The 16653-nt window shown below is 39.0% G+C and overlaps 2 protein-coding genes across 2 annotated transcripts; both read right to left on the bottom strand.

Moving 5' to 3' along the window:
• Positions 1–3347: 3347 nt before the first annotated feature.
• On the bottom strand, positions 3348–4070 carry LOC113295934. Its single transcript, XM_026544261.1, has one exon. The coding sequence runs from the start codon at positions 4068–4070 to the stop codon at positions 3348–3350; it is 723 nt and encodes a 240-aa protein (XP_026400046.1).
• A 6711-nt stretch (positions 4071–10781) lies between these two features.
• Positions 10782–12661, bottom strand: LOC113295933. The gene is made up of 3 exons (XM_026544260.1): positions 12617–12661; positions 12417–12474; positions 10782–11428 (listed from the first exon to the last, which is right to left on the bottom strand). The coding sequence occupies exons 1-3, from the start codon at positions 12659–12661 to the stop codon at positions 10782–10784; spliced, it is 750 nt and encodes a 249-aa protein (XP_026400045.1).
• Between the last annotated feature and the right edge of the window lie 3992 nt (positions 12662–16653).

Genomic DNA, 16653 nt, shown 5'->3' with positions numbered 1-16653 from the left:
AATTGAGAGTAAGAACAATACCCTAATTTCCCAGAAAATGTTATAATTGGCGATGAATATAATTGAGGACTGATGAGCACTAAACCAAATTAAAAATACATATTCGTTTTATTTATTTATTTATTTTTTTAGAAAAACTTAGGCATAGCCTAAGGGAATAGATTGATAGAAGAGCTAGTGGTGTCATCGTTTAGAAAAACATCAGACCCATTGCTAAGGTTTTTACAAGTAATAGCCAAGTTTAGAGCTTGGAGATTTTGGGTTCTATGAAGAAGTTTAAGATCCAATAAAACAAAAGATACAGGTTTAACATTAAGACTGTTTCTTCACTCAATGTCTGTTTTTCCCTGTGATAGTTCCTGCTGAATCTTCCCTTTATAGCTTTGATGTAGAGAGCATTGAAATGTTCCATAATTTCATTGGTTTCAACATGTATTTCAATGTTCATGTGATGCTTTTCCTCTGCCACCCAAACAGCTAAATCTGCTCCTCATATGGCTCCTCTTGCTCCCCATTGACCTGTGTGTCCTCTGCTATCAACATAGTTGCCTGCAAAATCAGTGATAGTTAGTGCTGAGAAGAACTGATAAGTGTTAGGATCCTGAATAGTGCAGATTTTGATTAAGAAACCAAAAGTATGCTTTTGAGTAGGAATCCCAACATGAATTCCTGTTGTTGTTATATGGGGGTCAGTATCATAAGTATGCCCCTGTGTATTCAGAGCATGGTGGGGCAAATTGTGGATTCTGTTATGATCATATATATGTTGTTGTATGCTGGGAGTTGTATTCTTAGCATTTGGAGTAATGTTTTGGAATACTAGATCACATCTAGTCTTCCATATAAACCAGCATTTGCATAAGTGCAGATATTGTCACTGCTGCTTCCATTGTGAAACCAACTATTGAACCAATCCATGAAAGGCGTTTTATGGTTAAAAAGACCATGATTTCCACCTAACATGTGCTTCCAAACCTCAGTGGCAGCAGGGCAGTTGAGGAACATATGTGTCATTGTCTCCTCCCCACTATTGCATATTTTGCATATGGGATCAATATAGTGGAGAATGCTTGCAGTTTTAGCATTAGTTGGGAGAATTTCATGAGCACATTTCCAGAGAAAGATTTTAATGGCTGGTGCCACTTCCAAATTCCATTTAGCTCCCCAGTTTCTTGTTGTATGATCATTTCTATACAGGTTCTCTATTTTGGCTTTGTACAAAGCTTTAACAGAGAATTTTCCTGTGTTGTTAAGATTCCAGTGCATGCTGTCTTCTTCTCTGGAGTAGATAACAAGATCAGTGATGACTTGAGAAGTGTCAGGACTGAAGATTTGCTGAATGAGTTGGAAATTCCATTCCTTTTGATCTGTCATTAAGTGAGCTAGCAGTTGTATATCATTGGGGCAGTTTGCAGGTTTTGTGAGCTTGTCAGTTGAGTCAGGTATCCATAAGTCCTCCCAGATTTTGATTTTGTTACCATTGCCTATTCTCCAAACACAGTGTTGTTGAATATTCTGAATTCCTTCTAGAACCCCTTTCCAAATCCAGGAGTCTCCATCTTTGGCTTTGGTATTCATGTTTAGAACATTTCTCCCCAATAAGTATTTGACATTCATCAATTTGTACCAGAGAGAGTCCTTATCCTGTTCCAGCCTCCATCCTATTTTTGTTATCATTGCATTATTGAAAAGTTCCATATTCATGAACCCTAATCCACCAAGATCCTTTGATTTGCATATAGTTGTCCAAGCTTTTGGGTAATATCCAGTGGGGTGTTCCAAATTTTTCCCCCAAAAGAAATCTATTTGTAAGTTGCTCATATCTTGACAGGTTTTCTTTGGTATTCTGAAGCAGTTCATTTGATAAATGCTGGATGTGGAAGTGACATATTTTATTATAACTTCTCTTCCAGCTGGATTTAGAGGGGAATTCTTCCAACTTGACAGATTTCTCTTCATCTTATCCACTCTTGGTTTGAAAGATTGGATTTTTCTTCTGTGAGTAAATAGTGGAGAGCCTAAGTACTTGTCATTTAGAGGTAAAGCTTGAACTCCTAGCAGATTGCAGATATGAGGCATTAGAGCTGGGTCAGTGTCCTTGCTGAAGAATATACCAGATTTGCTTAAGTTGATGAGTTGACCAGAAGTATCTCCAAAGATGTTGAGGATGTCCTTGAGGTTTTGGGCTTCAGTAGGATTGGCTTTGCAGAAGACCATACAATCATCAGCAAAAAGAAGATGGTTTATAGATGGAGCATTCTTGCAGATTTTTACTCCAGAGATAATGCCCAAGTCTTCAGCATGAGATAAAGTTCTGGACAAGCTTCCATGCAGAAAAGAAATAAGTATGGGGATAGAGGATCCCCTTGTCTGAGACCTCTAGAGATTAAAGAATTTATCAGGGGAGCCATTTATCAGGACAGCTGAAGAAGTAGTGGAGATGCACTGCATAATTTGTTACACCATTCAGATCAAAGCCAATTTTGTCATAATGGTATGAAGAATTTCCAATCCACTCTATCAAATGCTTTAGCCATATCAATCTTGATCCCCATGTTCCTTTTTGCCTTTGAGACCTCTTCTGGTTCTCATGTAGTGAATAATTTCATGGGAATAGCTATATTATCAGCAATTTGTCTTCCAGGTATGAAGGCAGACTGGTAGGGAGATATGATTTTGTTGGAGAGGTTTCATTCTTTGAGCTAAAGTTTGGATATTATTTTGTAGGTGGTGTTGCAGAGACTAATGGGTCTGAAGTGGCTGGGGCAAGTTGGGTTTTCAATTTTTGGTATCAGGGATATAAAAGTGGAATTCATTTCTTTGAGAGATGCCCAGACTTGAAGAAATGTTGTACCATTTTAACTAAGTCTTCTCCTACAATATCCCAGTTGGCTTGGAAGTTTGGTGGAAAACCATCTGGACCTGGAGCTTTATCTTTGGCCATGCTAAAAAGAATAGCTTGACCTCATGATTTCAGGAATTCTGTTGAGAATGTTGTTATCAACATTGGTGACAATTGTAGGGATGAGGTTAATGATTTCAGGGTTCATGTCAGGAGATTCAGCAGTAGCCATCTTAGAAAAATGGTTGGTGAAACATTGTTTTATTTCTTGGTAATCCTCAATCCAATTTCCAGTACTGTCTTGTATAGAATCTATCTTGTTTCTTCTTATTATGCATTTTGTAATTCTATGGAAATAACTTGTATTCTTATCCCCCAGTTTGATGAATTGATCTCTGCTTTTGGTCTTCCAGAATTTTTCCTCAATGTCTTGCCATTCTCTGAGAACTTGATTTGCAGTTTTTATAACTTCACCTCTGTTGTGTTTGAAGTAGTTTTCTTGTAATTAATGTAGATGTTGCTTACTTTCTTCAATATTTGACTTTATGTTGCCATAAACTTCTTTGTTCCGAACTTTAAGTTTCAACTTAATGTCTTTGAGCTTTCTAGCAATGACGAAAGCACTAGAACCAGACAGATTTCTCTGCCAGCATTCAAGATTAATATCCTTACAGTCCTTATGGTCCAACCAGGGACCAAAGAACTTGAAAGGAATTTTACCAGTACACCAATGAGGATTAGTGTTAAGAAGAATGGGGTGGTGATCAGATCTAATTGCTACAAGATTAGAGATAGTGGAATTTGGATATAAGAGAAGCCAGGATTCAGTGGCAAGTCCTCTATCCAATCTCTGCTCAGTGAGAGCAGGACCACTTCTCTTATTAGACCAAGTGAAAGGGCAGCCTGTACTGCCTAAGTCAATTAGATCCAAGTCCACAATTTTGTTACTAAAAATATTAGCTTCTATATTGTCCAATGGTTGAGTACTGTATTTTTCATTATCATGCAAGATGAAATTGAAATATCCAATAACCAACCAAGGGAGTGAGTGATTGGTAGTTGTTGTCTCCAAGGCTTTCCAAGAGTGAAGTTTACTTGGAGTATCATATGGGATGCCATAAAAACCAGTAAAAAGCCAAAAAGAGCCACTAGTAGGCTTGATTGTAGCATTGATATGGTGAATGGAATAGTCCATAATTTCAACATCAAGATTGTTCTTCCATATCATTACTAGTCCTCCAGCAGTACCACTAGCCCCTCAAGGATTGACATGCCAATAATTCTGAATATTAAGCTGTTGCATGGAATTTAAAAGTTTTCCATGTTTCTGCTTTGTTTCAGAGATGAAACAGATGTCAGGATTGAATTTGGTCAACATATCATTTAAGTATTTCTTGGTATTTCTTTTCCCTAGCCCTTGAAAGTTCCAGGCTATTGATATAAAAAATTGCCAAAAATATGATACATGGGGATATTTTGAGGTTGGTCTCCTAGCTATAGGATCATAGTAGAATATAATGCAACAGTATAGGTGAACATGGTAATGGTGCAAGTGATTTAGACTAAGATAAAGAATAAAGAGATGTACCTCAGAGGCTGATGTTGATGAGCCAGATGCACCATTAGTCATTTGGGGAATGCTTGAGTCCAGAGGTTCAGCATAATTATCAAAATAGTCCTTGAATCTTTTGATGTTATCAGGTTTACTAGTTTTCATAGGTATTGTAGCATGTGTTGATTGTTTCCTCTTTGGCATGGCTTTTTGCTTGTCAGATTCCTTAGGAGAAGCAGGATCAGAAGGTGAGTTTGCTTCAGTAAAGACATGAAGTGTTTTTCTATCCCTCCAAGCCTTCTTTTTGAACTGTTCAGATTCAGCATCTATCCTTTCTTTGATTTGAGAAAGGGTTGGTAAAATTTGAGTGGGGATGGCTGGGAAGATACCAGTAGTGTTTAGAGCATGATTGACATTGGTGTTTGATGGGATGGGGTGTTTGGATCTAGCTGCTTCCTTGATCTTTAATTTAGCTTGATGGTTCTTGTAGTTGGTGAAGATTTTCTTAGATAGATCAAGTTTCCTGTTCCTTATTTGGTTAGCAATGACATCTGGGTGTGGAGAGGTGGAATCAGCTCTGGAGGAAGCTCCAAAAGTGAGGTGTTTAGAGGATGAAGGAGCAATTTTTGCTATTGTCTTTTCAAGTTCTTTCTGTCTTGCATTTCTCATTTTGATTTCAAAGACTTGGGTTGCATCAGCATCACTGTAAACTCTGTGAATGACATTTCCTCCTTCTTGAACAGATTTTTGATAAGAAGTTTGGGGTGGTGGTAGTGGTTGAGGTGTTGGCAGGCTTTTGTAGTTAGAGTAGCGGGATTTTGAGGGAGTAGGTGGGATGGGGCAAGGTGGGGATGGATGATCTAGAATTCTACAAACTTTACAGAATTTGATACCATTGAGAGCATAAGCAAATTCAAGCCAATGAGAGATAGTTGGTGTTTCAAAGGCTTCAATACCAAACTTTAATGGCTTAGTAACATCAATGGTGATCTTGACTTCTAAGTTTTCTCAAAACTGTCCCTACCATAAGGTTTCTTGGCAGTTTGATAATCTCCAACAGGTTGCAGAATATTGTTGATATCTGGTATGATATGGGTTGGAATTCTTTTGATGAGCAGCCAAATCATAACCTTTGAGAATTGTTCTTCATCAATTAAGTCTGGACCTCTCAAGGGTACACAAACTATAACCATAAGTTTATCAAATACTCCTCTAGTTCCTCCATTCCTGAGAGTTGAATAATCTTCTTCATGTGTAAGTCTGAGAATAAAGTAGTTCCTTCTCATGTTCCATATATCCAGTTCAACTCTGCCATTGAATTCCCATTTGTTGTTGATGAAGTTGCTGAATCTGGATGTTTCAAAACATATGTTGCTGCAGAGTTTTCCAATAAAACACAATTTCCAATCTAAAGCTTGCTTGGTTCTGATGTTTTCAGGATTTAAGAAAACCTTGGGATATAAGTCCGCTTCAGGCATTTTGAGAGTTTTATTCATCTGAGCAACAAGGTTTTCAATGGATGGGTTGGGGAATTTTGAGGAAGAACCCATTTGTGGGTGGAAGAGGGGGTAGTAAACAGAGAGCAACCAGTAAGTATATTGACCAATGTGTATTGTGGTGGAATAAGACCAATAAAGATGTTGAGGGGAATCAAACCAAACTTTAATTTGAAAAAGATTCTTGACAGTGTCAGTAATGCAGGGTTTTTGTAAGTAGTTGTGGGTTGTCCTCAAGCTAGTCAAATATGGTTTTGGGAGGTGCTGATCTAAGGATGAGGGCATCTCATTGTAATTATACTTGTGATAGTTGTTGTTGATGTAGATGACTAATGGAATCTGGCTCAAGTACCTGCACCCAGAAGATGTTACATTGTTATCTAAAATGTTGAGAGTCTTACTTTGTCCTTCCCATTGGGGGTAGTAGATGATAATTGCATAACCTTCAGAGAGACTGAAAGTGATGTGACTAACTTTAATTTGAAAGTTTGGCACGGGTTGGTTCTGGTTTTTGTCATCAAGGAATGAGTTGATTTTGAAGTGGTCCTTGTACTTGCAGTTGTGGCGGATAGAGATAGAGTTGTTGACTCTTTCCAGCAGTTTTAGGAGTATAGTCATCCAGGACCTGTACATAGCAATCCAAACTAGAAAGACTTTACCTTGGGTTGTTGGCATGGGTTCAGATCCCCTGTAGGCACTTTATATTTTATGAGATCCTAGAAGAAAAGAGGTTGATATCCACCAGACCTTAGTTGGCCTTTTGGAGTCTGACTGTGTTTGCATCTGGGCGGTAGAAGTTATCTGAGTCAGATTGACTAAGTGATTCAACCCTGATTGACTGGGAGGTGTAGCCGGGTCGGTTTTGATGGGTATGCTCCGTATTCTTTCACTCATGATCTGACCCGATGCAGGGAAAAAAAAATTCTTGCCAAGTGTTGTTTGCCGCTTCCCATGAACCAATGATGGCTCATTGCTTGTACTAGGCCAAATAAAGATGCCAGTAGGCATAATTATACACATCAAGTTGCAAGACCAATCTTTAATAATGTGAGTCTGGTTACCCCTAGAAGATTTTGACGGTTGAGATTGTGCAACTGTTACTCTTCTTTGCCCGATTATAACCGCTGAGAGAGTAAATCTTTTTAGTTTCTCAGCCATTCTCCTTTGAGAAGAGACAGTTATCACTGAAAATTCCCCATGTCTAAAGAAATTCCCAGAAGAAAACTTTCTTTAAAATTTCAAGGTATGGAAGAAGGTCAGAATTCCCAAGAAGGTGTGCAAGATGAACCACGAAAGAAGGCCCGAGTCGGGGAATCCTTGGAACAGGTTAGTTTTTCTGTAATTCAAATTTGTGTTGAGAGTGATTTGAATTTTAAAGTAAGTAATAAATTTGGGAATGTTTTGAGTTTTGGCAATTGAAAATTGTAGGTTGCTACTGCAAGGGTATGTGAAGGTTTTTCTGGATATAATGAGAGTCAATTGTACTCTCTTTCTGGTGCAATGCATGAAAGAGCAGGTTTTGAGGGTGATAGAGCATGCACTGGAGGTTGAAGAGGCTACGCTGAAGAAAGGGTTGTGCATGCATCCACCAGAATTGGGAGACCACCACAGAGGCTTGAGCAAGGCCGAATTGAGAATGGGGAGCTTGTGGGTGTTAAAGATGGATGGGTTCTGTTTGCTGTTCATCCCACAAAGGGCCGACGAGTGGTAAGGGAGGGGATTGTATCGGTGGATGATGAGAGGATCGTATGTGGTGGAACTCAACATGGATTCTTTGCTTCCCCACTTCCTGACGAAGCCAAGGATCAAATTCGAATTAATGCTACTCGTCCTCCTACTCCTGGCAAGATATTTTTCCCAAATTTGTTCATGCTTGCACCCACGCTTAGGCAGATGGCTCAGGATGTAGTCGAAGTATCCCAGACTGGAATTGGAGAAGTTACATATCCACTTGAAGTTCCTAGAAACGAGCCTTTGATCCCTGGTGTTGATTCTAGAATTGTGGGACAAATATACAGATCTGCAAAAGCCAGTGCAATACGTGGAGAAGAACCTCAACTTCCTGAATTGCCAGCTGAAGATACATTGCCACCAGGAGATGATGCAATCGTTGTAGCACAGGTGTACAGAAATGTAATGGCTCGAGCTATAAAGGATGTTGCCAGTGCAACTGGAGGAGAAAAGGAGATCTAGCCAGGTAGTTTCCAAAATGATGTACATAGTGAAATTAGCAATAACCAATAGACAGAAAGTTTCATTTTTTATTTGAGACCAAGCTTTAAGTATGTGAACCAATGGAAGAATGGGTCTTAGAATTTGTGTAATTGTGGTTAAAACAAATTGCATGTTAATACTTTTAATGCTTGAAACCAAAGTGCAGTGCAGATCATCTATAGGAGTATAATTAAAATAATCAGTGTAGTTTCCCCATAACTGCAAGACCTGAGAGATAACAGGGTTCAGATTATAATCATGGCTAGAAGTAAGAGCAGGACTAGCATACCTTGTGGTAAGTAAGCATAAGAAAATGAGTGAAATGAAAAACAAATGACTAGGGTGTGAGAGATATATGCTTAAAGGCCTAAAGGAGATTAGAGTTAAATTCTTACCTTCAGGCACAACAGCCAAATTAGAGACAAGAAACATACCAGAATTCAAGCTAGCAGGTTTCCAGCAGATGCTCAAAGGTTCATAGAAGGCTAGATACCTCAGCAATTGATTTTGAAAGAAGTAGTCCAATATTGAGCCTGAACTTGTGATTGAGATGCCTAGCTTGAAGCTTATAATTGGTATTTTGAGGTAGCTTAAAATGAAGTAAAACTTCCTCAGATCAACAACATGACTTGGAGATAGTTTAGTGTGAGAAAAGTACTCAGATAGAAAGATTATCCCAGAGGGAGGGAAATTTTTAATTGAAGAGTATATTGTGGTGATGTTTCCATTAGCAGAACATGGTAATCCAGGTCAGGTTTTATTGATTTGAGTATTACTTTCTGAGAATGTAATTTGAGTGACGCGGGTGAGTTTTGTGATTTGAGTGAGATAAGAGAGTCTTGTAATTTGTGTGTTTTGAGTGATTCCTGTGATTTGAGTTGTGTAATTGCAGTTGCAGTCGTGGTTCCTGTGAGTAGTGTTCATGATTGGGTGTTGAAACCGAAAGTAGAAACCATTAGACAGAATAGAGATGAATTAACCGGTGAGAATCAGGTTGTCGGCGGTGAAAAACTAGCCGTTGCAAGAGACGTTGAGAGAAGAGGACAGAAGAGAACCGGCCAGAACTAGCCGTTAGAGGGAAGAGGGGAGGAATTCAGGGAAAAATGGTTCATATTCGTTTTATCAATAGTTATAAGAATGATCAATTAAATGAAAAATAAACATAAAAATGATCAATTATATGAAAAATAATATTTTAGACCAAAATAATGTGAAAGTTAGTTGTAATATGCTGATTGCATCTCATACAAGTTTCTTTTAAGATGTTTTGATGTTGATCAGTAAGCTTATACGTCAGGAATGCTTTATGAAAAATGGAAATACACATTCAAGGTGGGATTTGTATATACTGGAATTAATTTACATGGAAAGGTTCCGTATAGACTCTACCCTTATTACATGCCGTTCATTGAGATTACGCTTCATTGGCTTTTCCATTTTCTTTTTTAGTTAGTCATGGGCTAAACTAAATTCCTACCTGGACTATTGATATTTTCTCCTACAATTACAAAGGTGTAAAGAAGCTTTTCCTGATTTTGGAGTGGACTACAGCCTAGGTAAGCCACTCCTTGCTACCGTCACTACTTTTAGTAGAGAGACATAGAGGATTGAATTAAACATGTGTTGATATTTATTAAATGATGATTTAGGATATTATGAATCACTATATGAATAATATTTTTACTTAACAAAAACTTTTTCATACAAGTCTGTAGATGCATTTGCATCCAACCCATCTACCCGGCAATCCACGGGTATTAAACCCGCGGATGATGGATCAAACACGGATGAACATTTAGCGGCCATAATTTAGACGGACCGGACTGGTACCAAAAAAGAGAAGAAGAAGAAAAACAAAAAAAGAGAAGACTTATGTATTCCGGCTAGAGTCGAGTATATAAAAGTAAAGCATCTGTTTGCTTCCTCCAACACCTTATTTGTTTCTCGTCGACATGGGAAAAGAAGTGACATCATCTACGCGGCTTCACAACACATACACCGATGCCTCACTCCCACATTCTCTCTGGTTTAATTACTCGTTATATAGTCCCAGAAAGTAAGTTGACTTGCTTCTACATATGATCCTAAATATGAAAAAATTTCACCGATTCATATTAGATCTCTTAAACTAAACTAAACTAATCGGTAATAATTTAAGTTTCTCCAATTGGTTAATTAAGAATGTTCGCCTTAGAGCGACTGCAATGGTACGACTAAACTCAAAGATCAAAGACCAAAAAAAAAGACTAAATATGAGTTTAATCTGTATTGTGACGTTATGGGGAGAAGACCAAATTTGGTCGCGCGTAAAACAATTTTACGCATGAAGACGGGCGGAAGTATTAGTTACGTTTCATTTCTGCGCGGAATTATAAATTACGTTTCAAACGGGCGTAAATATAAATCACGTCTGTTATCGAGCGTAAATATAAATTACGTTTCGTATGGGGCGAAATCTTAAATTCCGCCCGTTGATCAGACGAATTTCAAATGACCGCTCGAAGAAACGTAAAAAAAAATTCCGCCCGAGTTAAACACGGTCACACAGCACGTGTGAGATCAGACGGGCGAACATCTGGTGTCCGCGTGATGAATTGTACGGACGGACATCTGCTGAAACATCATCTGATGAAGCAGCTGGTGTTACTTTATCATTATTACCAGATGTGAAGCATCATTAACGACCTAAGCTCAAAGCAGCTTTAACATCTAACCTCCATGCAAAACCACCACCACTGTCGTTCATTTTCCAAACATCACAAGGTACAATCAACGAGTGCCTCTCCTTCTTACACGTATACTGTAATCTAACCCTACAAACAAACCCTTCACATCTCGACGGTAAAGATTCGTTATCTTTCGTTACCAACCACACCATTTCCGGTCTCTGTTCTCCGCCATAACCGAACCCATCTTGATTCACTAGTTTTCTGTACGCTTCGTTGGTCCATCTCACTCTATTCAAACTGTCAGATATGAATCCAGGACACGCGTCTTTCTCTAGATTAATCTTTTTTTCTTCGTCAGTTCTTCCTAAAAACCCTAACCCTATCTCTTGATCACCGAATGTTTCAGTTATACACTTCACAGTTACACATGATCCTACTGGTCTTACTGGCTGTGGAATCACAACCGTCCGATCTGTTGATGATGATGATGTTGATGTTGATAGTGCAGCAGAACCACCACCTGATCCGCCTGACCCTCCACTACTAGCTGGACTACTACCGTTTTGGCTCCATGTTGCAGCAGTAACATAACTAGTCAGATGACTCAACGGTAGAAGTGATGATGGTGAAGATGATGCTTCACCAGTGGGTTTCTCTGGTAATAATGATAAAGTAACAACAGCTCATTGTACGGAATTTTGGTGTCCGCCCCAGAGAGGCGGAATTTTGGTGTCCGCCTGGCAACGCGCGGAATTCTGCTGTCCGTCTCATCAGGCGTAAATTTATGTTACGCCCGCAACAAACGTAAATTTAAATTCCGCCCCACCAACATACGTAAATTTGGTTTACGCCCGTTAACAAGCGTACTTTAAATTTACGCCCAGCAACAAGCGTACTTTAAATTTACGCCCGACTATATTATAATTTGGGATTTGGTCGCGACCATATTTGGTCTGGAATTTGATCTTTGGTTGGGATTTGATCTTTACTCCTTCCCACTGTATTACGATCTCATCCCAAATTTTTGGTTATACTCGCCCACTGTGGATGCTCTTATATATATTGGGTTTTTACTTCTGCCATAGTAGTTCGCACCTTGAACTAGTTGGTAACCTACATAACACCTCATTCCAACATTTTATTTCCAGAGAATTTAAAGTTCGTTATTGAAAGGTTGACCTAGCTATGAAGATTTTTAAGTTGGTATTGTAGTTTTCTTTTATTTTATTTTTTGTGTTGTTTCTTATAGGGTAATAAAATAAAATAAAATCGAAATATACAATGCAGTTGGAGTCTGGTATGAAGATCATTCTTGTCAAGCCAAAGGAATCTATATTAGTGCTTGGAAGAAAGCTCTGCATCCAACCATCAGGCATAACAGAATTAGTTCAACATCACTCGAGTATTTGTAGTTGTACGCGCCTCCATCAACCAAATACTTTAATACCTAGACTACCCTATGACTTAGCAATGGCCTGCCTGATCCGTGTTCCACGCAAGGAGCATAGGAAACTGAGGATTGTTTGTAAAGCATGGAATAAATTGTTGGCGGAAGACAACTTATTTTACTCTTTGCGCGAGAATCTTGGGTTTGCAGAAGAATGGATTTACGTGATAAAGAGGAATAGAAAAGACGGGTTTACCACATTTCATGCTGTTAAAACTTTGGTAAATCCCTTTCTTAATCTTATTCATAGAATACTTTAGATATTTATACATGACTCAAACTTGAAGAGCAAACCTTCCTAACCTTAAACCTTTCTAAGTCACGAATTTGAGACTTTCCTTATGGGTCTCAAATTCGTGACTTACATGAACAATTCTTTCCTAATATATTACTTACCTTATCGGTCTCAAATCCGTGACTTACATGAACGATACTTTCCATAGACTGACCACTACGGTCTTGGAAAGTATTACGGCATTTCCTAATATATCACTTTCCTTAATACCCCCCTCAAGACGGAGCATGCAGGTCACAAATGCCCATCTTGGACAAAAGACCTTGAAACTGAACTCGGCCTAATGATTTTGCGAAGATATCCGCCAATTACAACTCCGTAGGCGTATAAGAGGGAGAAATAATTTTCTGTACTATCGCATCCCTGATGAGATGACAATCCACTTCTATATGTTTAGTTCTTTCGTGAAAAACGGGATTCTGAGCAATATACAATGCCGACTGACTATCACAAAGAAGACTCATTCCCTGTGTATGACAAACTCCCAAATCACCTAGTAATTGCTTCAACCACTTCAATTCACAAGTAGCTGCAGCCATAGATCTGTATTCTGCTTCAGCTGAACTCCGAGAAACTGTGTACTGCTTTTTGGTCTTCCAAGACACTGGTGAATCTCCAAGAAGCACAAACCATCCTGTCAACGATCGTCTAGTCAAAGGACAGCTTGCCCAATCTGAATCACACCAGCCTTTTAAACTTAGACTACTATCAGAGCGCAACAAAATTCCTTGCCCAGGATTCTTTTTCAAATATCTAACTACCCGAAGTGCAGCTTCCCAATGTTCTTGTCTTGGATGCTGCATAAACTGTGACAAAATATGCACAGAATAAGCTAGATCTGGTCTAGTCACAGCCAGATAAATCAATCTTCCTATCAGTCGTCGATACCTTTCTGCATCACTCAGCAACGGCCCTGTTGCCAAAGCTAGACGATGATTAGTTTCCATTGGAAACTCTGCTGGTTTTGCTCCTAATAACCCCGTCTCCATAATAATGTCCAATGCATATTTCCGTTGACAAACATAAATGCCTTGCTTACTGCGAGCTATCTCCAAGCCCAGAAAATATTTCAATTTTCCCAAATCTTTCATCTTGAAACACTGTCCCAAATGTTTTAAATTTATTAGCTCCACTATATTATCTCCTGCAACAATCAAATCATCCACATACACCAAAACATTAAGTTGCATCTTTCCTTTGATCATAGTGAAAGAGAATAGTCTGAATAAGATTGCCGAAAACCATAATTCTTCAAAGCTGTTGATAGTTTTGCAAACCAACAACGTGGAGCCTGTTTCAAACCATACAACGATTTCTTCATTTACATACCATATTAGGATTACCTTTCGCAAATCCAGGTGGTATTTTCATATACACCTCTTCCTCCAAATCTCCATGTAGAAACGCATTGTGTACATCCATCTGATGTACTTCCCAATTTTTAACAGCTGCAACAGCTAGAAAAGTGCGCACTGTTGTCATTTTTGCTACAGGTGCAAAGTCTCTTTGTAATCTAAGCCTTCCACCTGATGATTTCCAAAGATCACCAATCTTGCTTTTAAACGAACCAAATTCCCATTTTCATCATACTTCTCTGTATATATCCATTTACTTCCTAGTGCTCTCTTGCCCTCCGGCAATTCTTGCAAAACCCAGGTATCTTGTTCTTCTAGTGCTCGTATTTCTTCTTCCATGGCTTTCCGCCATCCTGGATGTTTCATTGCTTCTTTAAAGTTGCGAGGTGCATAACCCGCAGTTATAGCTGCAAGAAATTTCTTATACGGTGCAGAAAATTTATCACAACTAACATAATATATCAAAGGATACGGCGTACCTGAGGAGGATGATTGTGATGAATGAAGATGAGATGGACTATTTTCTCGAATGGTGTGCGTCACAAATCCCTTAAGTCTACTTGACGGAATCTTCGTACGCTTTCCTTTACCCATATCACCTTCTACTGCAACGTCATTGCCCGGACTCACAAGCTCAGCAGATCTCTCTTGAACTGCTACGCTTTCTTCTTCTGTCGCAGTTTCATCTTGAACTGCTACACCTTCTCCTGTTGTCGCAGTTACGCCTGGTATACCTACAGCTTCTCCTACTGTCGTTGTTACGCCTGGTACTGCCCCACTTTCTCCTTCTGTCGCTGTTACATCGTCATCATCACTCCAGTCAAACGCTGGACTCAACTGATCAGTCTCAGCTGATACACCAGTCACCTCGGTCTCAATAGAATGACCAGGCTGATCAGTCTCGGTGCGAGTCGAAACTTTTGTCTGCTGCGACAAAGATGTTGCATTCTTATATGGGAAACTATTCTCACAAAACTGGACGTCTCTTGACACTAGAAATTTTCTTTCATCCAAGTCATATACTTGCCATGCCTTTTTACCAAACGGATAACCAAGAAAAACACACCTCCTTCCTCTACTTGCAAATTTATCCCCTTTATTACTTTGATTATGCACATAACACAGGCATCCAAACACCTTCAACTGATTATACGGAGGTTGCTTTCCAAACAATATTTCATATGGCGTTTTATTTTTCAGAATAGGTGTAGGAGTACGATTAATCAAATACGCAGCTGTCAATGCGCATTCTCCCCAAAACCGTATTGGCAAGTTGGCTTGAAATCTCAAAGCCCTTGCCACATTCAATATATGTTGATGCTTTCTCTCCACTCTTCCATTTTGTTGCGGAGTGCCAACACACGATGTTTCAAAAACTATCCCATTAGTCTTAAAATATCCACGCAATGAATTAAACTCGGTACCATTATCACTTCTAACAATTTTGATATCTTTATCAAATTGTCGTTTCACAAGAGCAATGAAATCAAGAAACGTTCGTTCAACTGCAGTTTTATTTTGAAGCAAATGAATCCACACACCTCTTGAAAAATCATCTACTATTGTTAAAAAATACTGTGCTCCACAAGACGATGTAGCCCTATAAGGACCCCATAAATCTATATGAATCAACTCAAAAATACAACTGGATTTACTTAGACTACTAGCAAAGCTACTCCTATGTTGTTTCGCTCTTGGGAAATGTCACAAACTTCATTATGCTTCTTCAATCTACTCACACCCGGCAACCTTTGCAATACTTTTTCTGATGGATGTCCCATTCGTCGATGCCACAGCTCGTATGATTCTCCACTGACTGCCATAACTTCAACTTGAGGCACACCACAGAAAATATACAGTCCACCTTGTCGTTCACCCATTCCAATCACCTTCCTCGTCAACCGGTCCTGTATAAGACATAAACTGTTAGTACATTGTACCGTACATATAATTCATCAATAAGTTGTGTGACTGAAATTAGGTTACAAGTTATTTGAGGCACATAAAGCACATTATCAAGTCTCAAACCGCCCTGCAGAATAATAGTCCCTATTTTCTCAGATTGTGCATATTTTCCATCTGGGAGTCCAACAGTACACTTCACAATATCTTTCACATCAATCATGTCATCTCTTCTACACGTGACATGATTTGTAGCTCCCGTGTCAATAATCCAATTCGGTTTAGTTTGCTTACCTTGAAGTTGGGACGTATTTTTCTTTGCATTCAAAAACTCAAGCACCTGTCTGAGTTGTGTTGCGGTTACTCCCATCAAATCTGAGCCGTCTGAGGAATATGTACCATTTGACTGCTTTGTCTCTGATATATTTAGATTATGTGCTCGAACCTGATTGCCCGTTCCTTGTCCTCTACCTCCTCTCTGCCATTCGCAAATCCACCACGACCTCTACCACCGGTTCTTCCACCTCGACCATATCCTCTTCCACTTCTAGGTTTATCTCCCCACCATTCAGGGTATCCAATAAGCTGAAAACAACCTTCATCCGAGTGTCCTTGTCTGCCAATGCTTGCAATATTTATTAGGATCATAAGTGTTATGAGAGTACGTTGATCAGATTGTACCTTGAACGCCATCACATTGTCATGAACTTCTGTGTGGCAGCTACATCTCCTATTCTGAGACGTTCCGAGTTTATCATTGTTTGATATGCTACATCTATTGAAGGCAGTGGATCTCTTACCAATAATTGTTCACGCAAGGAACCATAGACAGCGTCTAGTCCAATTAAGAAATAATGTAGTAAATCTTCTTCTCTCAAAGT

Source organism: Papaver somniferum, chromosome 7 (assembly GCF_003573695.1).
Source record: "Papaver somniferum cultivar HN1 chromosome 7, ASM357369v1, whole genome shotgun sequence".
In the NCBI taxonomy this organism is placed as follows: domain Eukaryota; kingdom Viridiplantae; phylum Streptophyta; class Magnoliopsida; order Ranunculales; family Papaveraceae; genus Papaver; species Papaver somniferum.
This window is presented reverse-complemented; position numbering and strand designations above follow the sequence as displayed.

What these genes read in the sequence shown, in the direction of transcription:
- LOC113295934 (XM_026544261.1), bottom strand. Translation starts at nt 4,070, where the DNA reads ATGATATGGAAGAACAATCTTGATGTTGAAATTATGGACTATTCCATT.
- LOC113295933 (XM_026544260.1), bottom strand. Translation starts at nt 12,661, where the DNA reads ATGGAAAGTATCGTTCATGTAAGTCACGGATTTGAGACCGATAAG. An exon ending in ACGGATTTGAGACCGATAAG is followed by an intron (nt 12,475 to 12,616) that starts GTAAGTAATATA and finishes AAATATCTAAAG; the next exon opens with TATTCTATGAATAAGATTAA. An exon ending in TTTTAACAGCATGAAATGTG is followed by an intron (nt 11,429 to 12,416) that starts GTAAACCCGTCT and finishes CATTATTACCAG; the next exon opens with AGAAACCCACTGGTGAAGCA.